Source organism: Chlamydotis macqueenii, chromosome 22 (genome assembly GCF_036417535.1).
Source record: "Chlamydotis macqueenii isolate bChlMac1 chromosome 22, bChlMac1.mat, whole genome shotgun sequence".
In the NCBI taxonomy this organism is placed as follows: Eukaryota; Metazoa; Chordata; class Aves; order Otidiformes; family Otididae; genus Chlamydotis; species Chlamydotis macqueenii.
Window position 1 is genome coordinate 5,753,483 of NC_141577.1, and position 14,509 is coordinate 5,767,991.

Below are 14,509 nucleotides of genomic sequence, written 5' to 3' on the forward strand. Positions count from 1 at the left end.
CACGATACGAGCAGGATTTATGAGGATGCTTTTCTTAGCACAAAACCCCAGTTGGTACAAAGTGCTGCCATTCTGCTGGCCTTCCTAGGTTTTTTTTGTGTGACGATCCGCCCCTTCCCATGTATAACGAATAAATACACAAGTATGTACACGCACATACGTGCACACACGTACATACACACACAGAGACATGCTTACGTGTTTTCGAAAGAGGTCAGCGTGGGGGCCCAGCTGTGGATCCGCTTCTCGTATGAACTGCATCACCTCTTCCACCGTCCAGGATGAGGGGTCACGGCTGCTCAGCCGCGAGACGTCTCGTGATCCAAGGTACCGATCTGAACCTGAGGGGAACGCGGGAGAGCAGCCGTTACTCTGCGTATCCCCGGCATCGCTCCGGCAGTTATTCACCCTTAGCCTACCACTCATTCTCCTCTCTCAAAGCAGTGGCAGAGACAACGCGAAGGGCACGTCCCAGCCGTGCCCCAGACTCCTGCAGCACAGCTCTAGCACCGAAGCCTCCTGCTCTCTCCTTAGGCCTTACTTTCCGGGGCAGCCTTCTCTACCGAGTCCTCCTCACTCCAAACCCCAATTTCCCCTTGCCCTCCTTCAGCTGAGTTTGGAGCCCCGTTCCCACTCCTGCCCATCTGCTGATGCTTCCCACCCGTCCAGAAAAGGATCCTCCACTCCCCCTCTCTCCCCACGTGCTGCTTCTCCCCTCGCTCCCCTGCTCCAAACACCACCTTCAGCAACCCGAACGCAGCAGAGCTGCTCAACGGTTTCACCAGCTGCGTTTCTGACGGCCTGAGCCCGTGTGTGCAATTCTGTTCTCCTGAAGCACCGCTCCAGCTAGCAGAAGTCCTGCTCCCAGTGTGCCAGCACCAGCACGGCCCGTTGGTCCAGCTCTCTGCCTACACACCAAGATGTGAGGGGAGGCAGAAGGATCAAGGCATCAGCAGCCTGAGCTTTTTAGAGGCTTTTATTGGTGCTGTGCACCTAAAATCACAACTTTTTGCAAACACCTGGATTTGCCGTGTCCTGATCTACTACAACGAACAGCTCTGCTGCCCCTGCCCTCCTACAGCCAAGTGCCAGTCGCGCGTCTGCCCACCCTCCTGGCCCCCTGCACCAGCTCCCAGCCTCATCAGGCACTTCTCCGCTCCCCGGACGTCCCGAGCCATCCTCACGGGCTCAGATGCTTGCTTATCGCCCTGAAAGCCCCCTCCCCATGCTTACAAGTCCAGCTCCTGCCTACTCCTTCCTCTCCGCTGCCCTCCAGGTCCACCTAGTCACCACGCCAAACGCGTGACCCTGCAAGCATCGCCTCTCCGCACTGCCACCCGCCCACCTGCCGTGTCTCCAGAGCTACTGCAGAACAGCGCAGAGGCCAGTCTCTGGTACTTGCTGAGGTTAGAAAGGTGTAACTGGAGTTAGAAAAGCCCTTCATTGCCAAATTTACAATCGGAGGGCTGGCTTCTTCACTCTCTTACCCCCAGAGCTAAGCCTACGCAAGGCAGAGGAACCGCCCTGGGTGAGGCTAGAGGGCTGGTGCAGGTGCCTGTATCCTTGCAGGCGACAGTCTCTGGAGCTCCTGCTGTGGCTGGATGAATTGACAGAGTTCAAGGCAGAGTCCATGGGGTCCAGGCGAGGCTCCAGGGGCCCTGGGAGGCCATCTCCCAGAACAAAGGTTTCACCTGGAACGCACCAAGCTGCAGTCAGTGCACCCGAATGCCACGCTGCCCGACGTTACCGCTCGGTGGCAGAAAGCAGCGAAAGGCAGAGCTTGCGGTGGGAGCAGGGCTGAACCACCGCGTTGGTGGGCTCCTCAAAAGCCCAGAAATTAAACCAGGCACTGCTAAAGCGCTGCAGCCTGGTGTTTGCCTGGCAAATACCAGTCCAACCAGTTAGCAGCAATAATGGTTTGTACCCAGACTGCAGCAACAGCTACTCTGTTAACGTTACCACCCGCTGTGGCTTTGCAGTCCTGTGTCCTTTCTGCTTCCAGAGACCCCTCCGCAGCAGCAGGGCAGTGCAACGGCAGGCGGTGGGGGGCTGCCCAGTCTGGATGCCAGGGGACACAGGACCCACACAACAGCCCTGAGCAGGGAGAGGAGGCTCCCCGAGGGGTCAAGGGCAGCACATCACCGGCATCAGCGTGCAAGGGAACGGCCCCGGCGGGTGGGACTGTGGGGATGTTCAGTAAGACTCATGCTGTAGCCAGGATGGCAGCACACATGCAGAGCAGGAGGGAGCATCGGGTTCCCCTAAGCAGCTTAGCTGCACTGTCACGGCCAGGCAACGCTTCTCACACCGTGCTGACCCTCCAGCCCCGAAAGCATAGGCGCTGGTGAGCAGCTGCGCACCCCTCTCGACCTCCTGCTGGGCCCTTTTTCATTGCCTAACCAAGCTGGTGACCAACACCCTTTGCTGGGATGTGCGCAGGAGGGACAGGGCAGAGAGGAGGGGTCCTCTTTACGCAGGGGCTCAGTGTGAGAGTGACTTGCTCACCTTCTCGACCAAAAACACATTTACTTTTCAGCTGTCAGTGGCAGTATGGGGATGGAGGGCCTGAGGAATCCATCCACGGTGAGATATCGTATTGGCTGAGCCAGCAAGATCTCCCTTTGCTGTTACACTGCAACAGCTTCATCCCAGGACTGTGTGGTTCGAGATTTTACTACGGCATGCAGAACTAGGCTCAGTCCAGATGGACCTGATGCTTCATGAGTCATCTTCAAATACATGCCTTCTTTATGAGGAAATATTGGGCAGGTTCACACAGACAACGTGGAAAGCAGCTCCTACAACGAGGGGCACTGCCTGTGCACTCTAGACTGAGCCACTGCACCTGGCTGGGAGCTGGAGCTCCTCTACCAGCATCCGTGGAGACCCTGAGATCAGCTCACAATCCTGAGCTGCTGCCCCTCAAACACCACAGTGGCGACAAGGATGAAGGAACCTGAGCAACTGCCCCAGCCAGGCCCTGGGCTTCCTCCTTAGGACTTCCCAGACCACAGGAGCAGCGGATGAGAAGCCAGCACAGTGAGGCTGTGCTGAACTGGGATGGTGGTAAGGGCACAGAGTCAATACTGCAGCCCATGAGACACAAAAGTTCTTGAGATCTTCCCAAACCTTCCTGCTAAGCTGATGCTGCCGTGCCCCACTGAAGGCCGATGCAGCTTGCCAGAGCCTGAAGCAGTCCCTGAGAGTTGCAGAGGCTGGGCCCCACCAAATGGGGCAACCTCTCTTGGAGGCACGCTGTTTTATCTGGTTTCTATCAACTACAGGACCATTCTGTGAACTGGGATCCTCTGGTTTCAGTGCCTCTGCTGTCTGTGTTTGAGCAGAGAACTCAGAGGCGAGTTCAGCCGGAGGCAGCCAGCCCAGACCTTCCCTGGTTCCACCTGCTAAGGCTACAGAATGGAAAGATCCCTCTTTTCCAGCTGTTTGGCAATTCAGTGAAGCTGATGCGAGGTTATCACCTGCAGAACTGCAGCCCTCCATCTTGTGGGCTCTGTTACTCTGCACTTGAGGCATTCCTGCCTTTCTGTGCTTTTAGGTCACTGGGATGCTCCCAGAAACCAGAAGAACATCCTTAAAATCTCATGCAGAAACAGCGCTGATGTGAAGACTGTTATTCCCCTGGAGCCCTGTGCTTCCCGTGTGAGCAGAGGTGTTTCCAACTGCTCTCTGTGCATTCAAGGAGGCTTTCTGGCTCATGACTACTCCCGCGTAACTCTAGACGCCTCCTTCACTCTGGCACCACCTTCCCCCCATCCCATTTCAGCACAAGACTGGATGCTAGCCCAGCACTGGTGGACAGAGATTCCCTGGCCCAGGGTCAGACAGACCCACACAGCAGGCATGACTGACACTGGCGGGACTTTATAGCGGCTTCTTCATAGCCACAACACTGGGTTTCCTCTCCAACAGGACAGTTCTGCTTAAAACCCAAAGCACTTTGCTCTGGGTTGCTTTCATCTACATGAAAGGTGACGTCTGACCCATGGGAAAGCGCAGAGGTGTGAGAGGGGCCACTGGGCATGCTGCTCTGCGCCGATCCGGATGCTCTGGAAAAGGAACGTGGCTGCAGACACGTGGAATGGGGCTGTGCTGCACATCTCCGTCCTCCAAGGAAAGGCAGCACCTTCTGCGAGGTCACACACAGCCTCAGCTTGCCAGGAAGCCCCAGGACACTCAGCCCAGATGTGCTGGGCCAGGCAAGTGTGTGTGTCTAACTGCTGGTGAAGACCCCAAAGCTCCCACAGAGGGGATGTGTGTCAGCAGAAGGAATTTCTGGGCTCAGCTAGTGAAGATCACAGCTCGGGAGGCTGGGAGACCACATGCACAGGTTCACGCTGCTGCAATGCTAAGGATACAAAACTCACCCTCAGAAAATGTTTAACTCAACAATTGACACGTTGTTGTTATTCTGATGTGAGTGCGCTGTGATGCATTCCTCAAATATGCGATCGTGTTCTCACACGTGCTTATGATCACAGATCCGAAGAAGAGGATGATGCCATGGACCTGGGGAGCACTACTTCGTTTTGCTCAAGATGTGGAAGTGAAGTTGCATGTTGACCCTCAGGTTACCTATCTCCGGAGTGGTGAGTGCTTGGTCATGCTGTAAATATTGCAGCAGAGCTGGAAGCTTCTTGGTAGGGTCAATGTAACAGAGATTTAGGATCACTTCGAGGGAGACGATTCTGCCCCTCTACTCCGCTCTGGTGAGACCCCACCTGTGGACTGTGTCCAGTTCTGGAGCCCCCAACATCAGAAGGACGTGGAGCTGTTGGAGAGGGTCCAGAGGAGGCCACGCAGATGCTGAGAGGGCTGGAGCAGCTCTGCTGTGAGGCCAGGCTGAGAGAGCTGGGGCTGTTCAGCCTGGAGAAGAGGAGGCTCCGGGGAGACCTGAGAGTGGCTCCCAGTGCCTAAAGGGGGCTGCAGGAAAGGTGGGGAGAGACTCTTCAGCAGGGCCTGGTGTGACAGGATGAGGGGGAATGGCTTTAAACTAGAGGGAGATAGATTCAGATTAGATACTAGGAAGAAATTTTTTACACTGAGGGTGGTGGAGCACTGTCCCAGGTTGCCCAGAGAGGCGGTGGATGCCCCATCCCTGGAAACATTCCAGGCCAGGTTGGCCGGGTCTCTGAGCAACCTGATCTGGTTGGAGATGTCCCTGCTCCTTGCAGGGGGGTTGGACTGGGATGGGCTTTGAAGGTCCCTTCCCACCCAAACCATTCTGTGATTCTATGATTCTATGATTCTCTTAAAAACACAAACACCCAGAGAACTGCTCAGGTGAACAATACCCCGAGAAAGGGGAGGGGGAAACAAGGCAAGAGGGGAACGATTACCAGCCCTGTGAATCATCCGTAGCAGAAGACAATGTGCTTCTGCAGGTGGCAGGGCACAGGCTGCGTTCAGGCGTATACGCTACCCAGAACCCTTTCGCCCGTGGTAACTTGCTTCGGGGTGAGCAGGGGGTGGTTAATTCTGAGGCAGATTTTCTTACACAAAGTGTTGGTTTTAAATAAAGGCTTGCATTTGGAGCATGCTAGGAAGACAAGCCACGATTAGTGCTGGAGATACAGGGAGCAGATAATTAAAGTTTAATTAAACAAATAGTGCTATAGATTCAAGAGTGTCGTTTTACTGCTAAAACGTGGAGTTTGGCCACAAGCACAAACCTGATTTGCACAATTGCTAAACCCCCACTGTTTCCAACAAATGGCAGGCTTTGAAAAGCAGGTCCCCACTGTGCTGGAACTGCAGCTTTTTAGCAAAAAGCAACACAAATGCCACTGGATGCACGAGGAAAAACAACGTAAGGAGTGAGATCCTCTCCTCATCTCTCTGACTTCTTGCCAAAGGCACAACGAATGAAGACTTCCTGCTGCTGCTCACTGCCTTCCATTTGGCAAGCTGGAAGCTGTTCAGGTTCTGTTGTCCGTCACACTGCTGAAGCCAGAACACGCGCTGCTGGCGGAGCTCATCACCGTGAGGTGTACCTTCTTGCTAGAGAGATATTCATTACCTGAGTAGTTCAGGCTCATATTCTTAAAATCCACCCTCTGAAACGCAAATATTCCTGCTTGTACTTAAATTTCATGGTGGAGGGGGATGAATAGGCTTTTAGCTGTGGGATAAAAACAAAATTCTAGATGGAACCTGGAACTGCACCTCATTTCTCCCTGTCCTGTACCCTGCTTGGACCGAGAACAGAACAAGATCAAGTTGCTGTAGGAAGTTCAGACACCAACAGCATCATCACCCTCACGTGAAGGCACACTTTCTGCCCTTTGTCTTTACATCTACAGAACACGCTGGAGTCCTCTGGGCATTCAGATGGCATGTCCCATTCAAAGGCCAAGAGATAATTGAATAGACTTTGAAGTAGACTAAGAATCACTCTTGTGGACAACCTAACACACGTTCCTCCTTGGAATTACCCATTTCAGAAGCCTCCTCTCTTCACTGACAATACAGAGAGTGTATGATGCTCACCAGTAACAAGGCACTTTAATCTTTAGAGCACACTACCATGCTTCAAGCACTGGTGAAACGCTGCTTGTTCTACCTGCCAGTAGAGGAGGAGCTGACAGGCTTGGCTGGTGGTTATCTAAATGCAGTGCTTGATAGATTTGAGGAGAATGTCAAGGAGACCAGCGAGGATATGTACCTAGAGATGAGAAACAGACTGGGCCTCAGGGAACATTTTTTGTCCTGTCAATATGCCGGAACAGATGAGACCATCCCATGCGTTACCTTCTTCTTCGCTTCAGCCATGTGACAAATCTACAGTTTTAATCAACGTAGATATGAAGGCCACTGGAAACTGTCCATCACAAGGAGCAAGTTCAGATCAGCTGTGCTAAGATATGTGGTCAGTAATCCTGAAGCGCGCAGGGCACAGTGATGGATGGAGACCAGAACTGCCCCTCAGCGCATGGGAGGCTGTGCAGTCTCAAATCTGGGATCAACCACCCAAGCCCAGCAAACTCAGCAAGAGCCAGGGAGATGGTGATTCTGAAGGGATTCAGCAGAACACAAAGCCATGGAACTACGGGCCCAGCCAAGAGTCTCCAGTAATTTTTCCGAGACACATTGCAAAGACAGACTAACACCTTGGCAGATTTCACCATCAATTAATTAAAAGGCTTCAGTAAGGCTGAATCTCCAGTCTGCTTTATGGGATGTCTGCAGTTCGAAACAAAAGGCAAGGTGCAAGTGTATTTACTGAATACTCCTGCTCAGGCTCAGTCCTCCACCTACCTGGGGGCCCCCTGGAAATCTCCCACCTGCACATGCAAAGGACACCTATGGACCACCTACCAAAGAGGAGATTTCTGCAACTGCTTTTGAGAACCTGGCATCGCACATCTGCACCAGCGTGACCCGATGGACACTGCAGGAATCAGCAGGCTGTGATTTGATCTGGTTTAGCTGGTGGAGCACATGCTAGGAAGACCCTCCATGCTATTTAGGGAGGACTGTGAGGAACAGGAGGGGATCCTGGGAAAGGGCAGCAGCGTCCTGGCTGTACAGCTGCACGTCAGCATATGTACAATGCACTGCAGCAAAGCACCACGGAAAAACTCGGTGGAAGACTGACTGAAGCAACTGGGCTGCTTTACGCCTGTTAATAATACGCATAGCAATGGCAGCTAAAACACAGGTAATGAAATCCCAGATTATACGGTATTAGATGCTGATTATCAGGGTTAGAAGGAATCTCCCTGTGTTCCACATGCCTTACTCAGCTGCTTGGGGAACCTGCCTTGGCATGGAGTGGTTTCTTCACTTCTCCCTGAAACGCCAAACATCGACCCCATGCCAGAGACAAAGCAAAGCAGATTTCCTAAACCCCACGGCTTGATTTGGCACGGCAAATCTAATCCTGCTGTATGTTACACGTCGCTACGAACAGCCAGCTTTGGGAAGAGACGCTGTGCTCACCTTCCAAAGGGTGACGGTCATTCTTTGGTAACTTGGGGGAGAGAGGAGCACTGTATGGAGGGGAATCTTGGGAATATCGCTTTGTACCCCGGCCTGGTCCCTGCAGAGTGCCGTCTAACGAACTGCTTCTGTCTAGGAAAAGAGAACAAGCCCTATTTAGGAGTGGAGACTTTCTGGGAAATCCAGTTTTGCCAGAGTCACTTGAGCCTTGCATGCATCAGCAGCCTGGTAACAGCCTGTTAAATCTGCAATCCAGCACATCTGCCGGTGCTTAACATTTTATATTTTGCTTTGCAAGTTTTATCAGAGAAAAAGGGTGGTGAGTAACCTAACAAAGAATCTTAGCCACGTTTTGCTACATTTCACCCCAAATATCACCTCTGATTGACTTAATTCCATTTCTCCTCGTTCTACCCCTTGGCTCATCCCACATGACTCCTGCTCCTCCCCAGTCTTCCCCTTTCAGACGCACATAACCCTTGGACAATTTGCAAACAACCCTCGGATGAGTTGCAAACACTCTGTGCCATACACAGTGCTTGATTAAACCGTACTCAAATTTTCCATCTTTTCCCAAATGGATCCCTCAAGCACCCCAGCTGTCGCTGCTGCTCTTCTCCAAATGCTTCCCAACGACGGGGCGCTCTATCGTACGCAGCAGACGAGACGCCGGGCTGGGCTGCGAGACGTCTCTCTGCAGATGGCTAAAGGCTGCACACGAAGTGTCAGTGGGTGGGTGAACACAGAGAATGGAACGGAAGGGAAGAGCAGCCAGGGAAGCAATATGGTGGGTGGCAGAGCGTGCCCCGTCTGGACAAGGCATGGTCAACTGAGAAGCAATGAAGAGGTTACTCATGGGCCACCACCTGCCCATGCGGGCCACCAGCACTCCTGGCTGGCCACTTCCAGCTGCCCTGAGCAGAGATGACATGTGTGAGCCTGCAGCGTTCACGGCGTGCGGGGAAAGAGGGGTGAAATGCTCAAAGACAAATGCTGGGAGCTGGACAACAGCACGGAGCAGCCCCAACTGCCGGTGCGGAGCAGGAGCGGGTGCTGAAGGGGTGACAGAAATACGGCGGGGAGAGACTGGGACCAGACACCACGGGAGATGCATCATACTAAACAAAAATACGAAGGTACAGGTGGGTGGGAGGCATCAGGCGGTCACAATTTAGTTGACTGACGAGAAATACAAAGGTAGAGAAAAGTGTACGTTCTATCAAAATCCTGCGGGGAAACGAAAGGTAAGCTGCTTACACCACGGCGCTGGGACTCCACACGAGTACGATCACAAATCACTGTTACGTTATTAGAAAGACAAATCCTGTCCTCAGGACAAGTCTCTGTAAGGAACATTCATTGGCCAGAGATGGGAAACAAATGCTCTTGGTAATGTCTCTGGCTATCTCTAAATGTAAAACTGCAGGACCTTCTTCACCAACCAGTCACAGAACCACAATGAAAGGCGATGCTTTTTAAAGGTTTTATCAAGTTTTGGTTTGGGTTATTTTTTAAATTGGTTGATTTTAAAAGTAATGCAAACACAGAAGGTCAAGTTGTAGAAGATAACCCAGGGAATCAAGAATTAGGTCTGTCTAAATTCATGGAAAAGTAAATCGAAAGCAGGTCTGTAGTTAGGGTGTCTGTTTTTAAAGGAAAAAAATTAAGAAAAAGAAATGGAGTAATACATAGAGCTACACTCAGCAGTCATGATGCAGATCATCAGGAAAAAAAGAAAATACCTTGTTGAAAAGTTGCCATAAACATCACGAATGTGTGTCATCAGTGAGGAAATAACCTGGGAGGAAAGAACCCCAAATCTGAGTGGATAAATGTTCACTTTGAGAAGGATGCTGAGAACAAGCAGGTCATTGACTGGAGATGAAAAGGACCTGCTCAGCACGGAGTCGCACTCCTCAGAGGATGGCGAGTTCAGGGACAAAGTGAACCTTTTAACTCGTTCTGTTCTTTTGACACAGTGTAAAGGAAAAGACCATGTTTTTGGCTACAGAAGTAACAAGTGCATGGGAATGGAGTGAGCCGATACTGTGCAGAAAGGTAAAGACTGAGGAAAAAAAAGGAAAAAAGGTTGTCCTTGTCTGCAAATGATGGGACAGCTTTGAGGGATATCTCACCTCACCTAACTTGGGACGCTGGTGGGGAGGAAAGAAGAACACGCCTGGGTTTGCACTGTTGGCCATCCCAAGGAAATCAGGATGGATGTCTTTACAGTCAGTGAGAGTCTGCTTGCCTCATCTCCTCAAGTCAAAGTCAAAGCTCCTACCTCAGGATGCTGTAACGTGCACTGACTGCACTGGTACCTCCCCCTGACTGCGGAGCGTGCCTACACACCTAGCTCAGGTGTCAGTGCCTCTGCGACACCCACCTGTTCAGTAAAACAATCCCCACCTTTCATTTCCAGTCGCAGCCATGCTGAGCACAGGAGCAAGGCTCACAGGATAAAAGAAACGGGACAGGAATGAAAATACACACCACTGACTGAGAAGTGGAGGTCAAATCACTGAACACAAAACTGGGGATGTGAGGGTGCAGAGGAAGCCAAAATGTAACTGAGGAAAGAAGGCACACCTGAAACTCTGGGTCTGCTGCAGCAAATTCTAACAAAACTTAGTGACGCGCTGCTCAGAGTGATTGGAAACATGGTGCTAATGTTTAAAAAAGAAGGTGAAAAAGTTATTTGGCAACAGCAGTACCGCAAGGCTTGTTAAAGGTTCTGAAGGAAAGGGCAGGGAAAATACTGCGATTACAGATGGCACATACTGCAGCAGGTGTTCATCAGAGGAGACTAACCCTTACCATGGCGAAAAACCTGATCTGTCACACAAAGGAACAGTGGTCTACTTCATTTACCTGGAATTCAGCACGGTGTTTGATATGGAGAACCACCAGCTGAAACAGAGAACTCAAGCATTACCAGAAGCCTTGTTATACGCACAAACATCTGAGCTGAGGGGAAAAGCAGTCAGCAGAGCACGGAGCGAGAACATGAGGCTGGAGAGCAATTGCTAACGAGTTTTCTTGAGGATCATTCTTGAGCCCAGGGTAATTTAATACTTTTATGAACAACTGTGGCACAAATTTTTAGAGTTTCACTGCTGAAATCTGCTGATATCTTCCCACGCCAGGCCAGATAAAGTAGCATTTGAAATTATGCATAAAAAATACATATAGAACGGAGTACCAGAAAGGAGGTAAATCCAGGAGCAGAATGCAGATGTGCACTTGAAGCATTATCGAATGAGCTGCAAACTTGCAGCTGACAACAACAGATGAGAACAGAGTATGCGACCAGAACAGGTTGATCATCACCCGCTACGAGGATACAGTGACGAAAAGCAGCTTTCAGAGACATTTCTTGTGACCATGGTGGTGCCAGTGCTGTGGCACCAGGTCCCTGTGAGCTCTTCCCCAGAGTGCTGGGTGGCACTCGGGTCACCTCATGCGGTTTAATTCAAACCAACACTCGATGAAGAGAGCGGAGAGTCTGTCTGACCAGAGCAGCCAAAAGGTGAGCTCCCCGAAGGGAGCTGCTCTCTAACTACTTCCAGAAGAAGGAGAACTAAGTTAAGCTAAAAGACAACGTCAAGACAAGGAGACACAGATACCACGTTGCCCAAGAATAGATTTGGGCTAGAAACTACAACATAGTTTCTAAAAAACCAGCAAAAAACCTGGGAGCAGTCTCCAGTAGAAAAGCAAAATCCCCAACTCCAGAGCTAATTAAAGCAACATCGTACGCTGTGGTGCCTGTGACAACAGAGCCAAAGGCTCAACAGTCCAGAAAGTCCCTCCAGTTCTATGTTTTCAGATGGCTCCAGATCAGATCTACCTGTTCATAGCATTTTACAGCCCGTCCCTGTTCCTATCAACAGCAATCAACTTCACTTTTTCTTGCCAATCTACTGTTTCCTGATGTACAACTTGATCTACTTCCACGATTATGCCTTAGGATGCAGCTGACCTGAGGGCTGCTGCAGACCTTCCTCCTTCTGCCCCAAGCACGCCCACGAATTCTCCAAGGTATCAACAGTGCTGCTCCTATGAAGCAAGCTTGTTCTGGGAATTGAGATCAGCTCCCAGTCCTAACCAGTGATTGTGTTCTGGAAGAACCAGCCCCGTTGAAGCACATGAGCACCTGTACCACTGAGGAAACAAGGCAGGACACAGAGCTGAAGGTGAGACCACGGCAGCCTTGACACTTGGCGAGATTTAAGCAGATGTACAACTGCATCCTCATTCTTCCACGATCAGCCCTAACCTCTCAAAATCGCCGGTACTGTTTCGTTGCCCTCACCAGAAGTCACTGTAATGTGTAGATAACAACGTTTATCATCTTCTTTCAGGTGCTTGAGAAAACTGTTAGATGACCAGATGCTGAACAATTCCTGAGACATCAGTATAAACTACAGGACTAGGTGTTATCACTTCTTTGGACTGTGGTTAATCATTCTTTAATCCCTGCAAACACTAACAAAGAGTTCAGGATGGGCAGGTCTCAGCATCGTGCCACATCTCATGCTCTGCCTGAATTCCCCTGAATTCTGACGTTGCTCTTTATACCCTTCCACTCTGCCAGGCAGCCCAGCTCTTAGCACAGACACCGCTGACATCTCATGGCGGCTAGAAACCATGTGTGCGAGCTACAGGACCCTCTCCGTCCAAGCCTGCTACCACGCCCAAACCCTGGGTCCTCCTCCTCCCATTCTGGTTTTGCTCTATCTCACGACGACAGGGTTCTTCCACACTAAAACACAGAGATTTCTTCTCATTAGGGGTTCCCTCGAGGGGTAACCTCTAGTCCCAGTAACCAGACATAGTGTTCCTGTACTTGCCACAGCAGCCAACCCACTTCCCACCGCTCCCCTCCTTCCAGCACAGCGTGGCTCCCTGCCCCGGCACTGCTGGCTCCAGCGTGGCTCTGCACAGCCTCAGCCCGCAGGCCGCTGATCAGCCAGGGCGGAAGCAGAGGACTATCACCCTGAGACCCTCGCGCTAATCCCTTCCCCCGCACACCAGCGTTCTGCGAGCTGCAATGAAGCGCTGCGGCATGAGGCTGTTGCCCCCAAGCTTCATGCTTAGCGACTTTTCCTCAAACAGCTCTTCCTAAGTGCCCGTCCTTTGACGTTAGAAATTCTTGCTTTTCTCATCAGAACCATAATTATCCAAAGGATTCACTTCAGAAAGACCTCAAACGGTACAACAGCTATTTGCTGACTTGAGGGGCAGAAAGGTAGCGGAGAAAGCAAGACAGGAGAGCAGATCCGCAGGATACATTTGTCAGACACCCAAAGAGGGAGCGGATAGCTTTTACCTTCTCCACAACCAGCACTGCTACAGCAGCAGTCTCCCTGGAGCTCCACGGCCAGCCCGGGAGGCAGCTACCGCCCCAGGGGTTGTTGCCGCTACACAGCACTGCAGGGAAAAATATTGGCTTTGTTTTCCACTGCTTTTGCTTAAGAGCAATTTTGCAGCCTGATGATTTGCACTGTGGCATGAACTATCTTGCTGGGGGTGCTGCTTCAACGCAGTGGAGCATTAGTCATGCCAAGAAAAACAAAGCCGCCTATGCCTTGGATCGCTGCAGCGTGCATCGTCTCTGAACGGGCTAAGCCTTCACCTAGGGCTGGATGTGCTGGCTGCTGGCGGCAGATTCACAGCCCCTGTGAAATCCACTCTGCTAGGTTTTAATTCCATTTCTAATTACAGTTTACCTGATACACGTTATCACTTCTATTTCTCACGCGGTCTTTCCCCTGAATTCCGAACTGGATGAAGTCACTATAATCAGATTACAGGAAGCGAGAAGGACTGGGGGACAAGGAGAGGAGGGAAGACACGGAGACAGCACGGATGAGCAGAAACCTACAGGCAGAGATGGAAATCAGACTGACAGGCAGAAAATACAGCGATTTGAACCCTGTGCAAAAAGAGCCCCGCGGGCATGTGCACGACACTAGGTGTGATGCAATGAACCCTACAGAGAGGGCTCCGAAACACACACCTGCCTCCTGAGATAAAGATAAAATCTGGGTTAAGGCATGGAGCACCTGGGGTCCCTACAACGCCTCCCCCGCCCCAGCTCCTACCTGGTAGATACCTGTCGTGGTCGTACTCGTGTGAGCGCTGCATGTGGCTGTGCTGAGTGAAAGGCTGGTTCCCAAAGAGGTTGTCACTGCGAAGATTGTGGCAGAGCTTCTCCAGGAAGCGGAGGACGTAGGTGATACTGTTTACTGCTGGCAGGTTCAGAGTGTGCTGTTCCCGATCAAACACAGCTGGAGACAGAAACAAACAGAGCCCAACACGTAAACCCCCAGCAAAGGCAGGAGACTACGCCCAGGGCTGCACAGCCAGCTTCTGTATCTCAGCATCGCTGGTCTAGACTAGAGCAAACAAAAGCCACTGCCTTCCGCTGGCTGAGCGCTGGCGAACTCGCTTCCCGGGACAGGCTAAAACCAGTCTGCTGCACCCAGCATCAGGTACTGGGTTGCAGCACCTGAGAAGCTGCGTTCGAGGGGATGGAAAGGCATTC

The 14,509-nt window shown here is 51.5% G+C and overlaps 1 protein-coding gene across 11 annotated transcripts in view; it reads right to left on the reverse strand.

Annotated features, from left to right (window-relative positions):
- The window catches only part of SCMH1 (Scm polycomb group protein homolog 1), a 72,268-nt gene that overhangs the window by 2,396 nt on the left and 55,363 nt on the right, over positions 1-14,509 (reverse strand). For 9 of the 11 annotated variants that reach the window (XM_086764863.1, XM_086764865.1, XM_086764861.1 and 6 more), the window contains 4 exons: positions 14,067-14,252; positions 7,960-8,091; positions 1,488-1,691; positions 199-341 (listed from right to left, as the gene is read on the reverse strand). In XM_086764863.1, the coding sequence (XP_086620989.1) occupies positions 199-341; positions 1,488-1,691; positions 7,960-8,091; positions 14,067-14,252 (665 nt within the window). The remainder of the gene's footprint in view (positions 1-198; positions 342-1,487; positions 1,692-7,959; positions 8,092-14,066; positions 14,253-14,509) is intronic. The other 2 variants (XM_086764860.1, XM_086764864.1) reach the window with 2 other exon arrangements.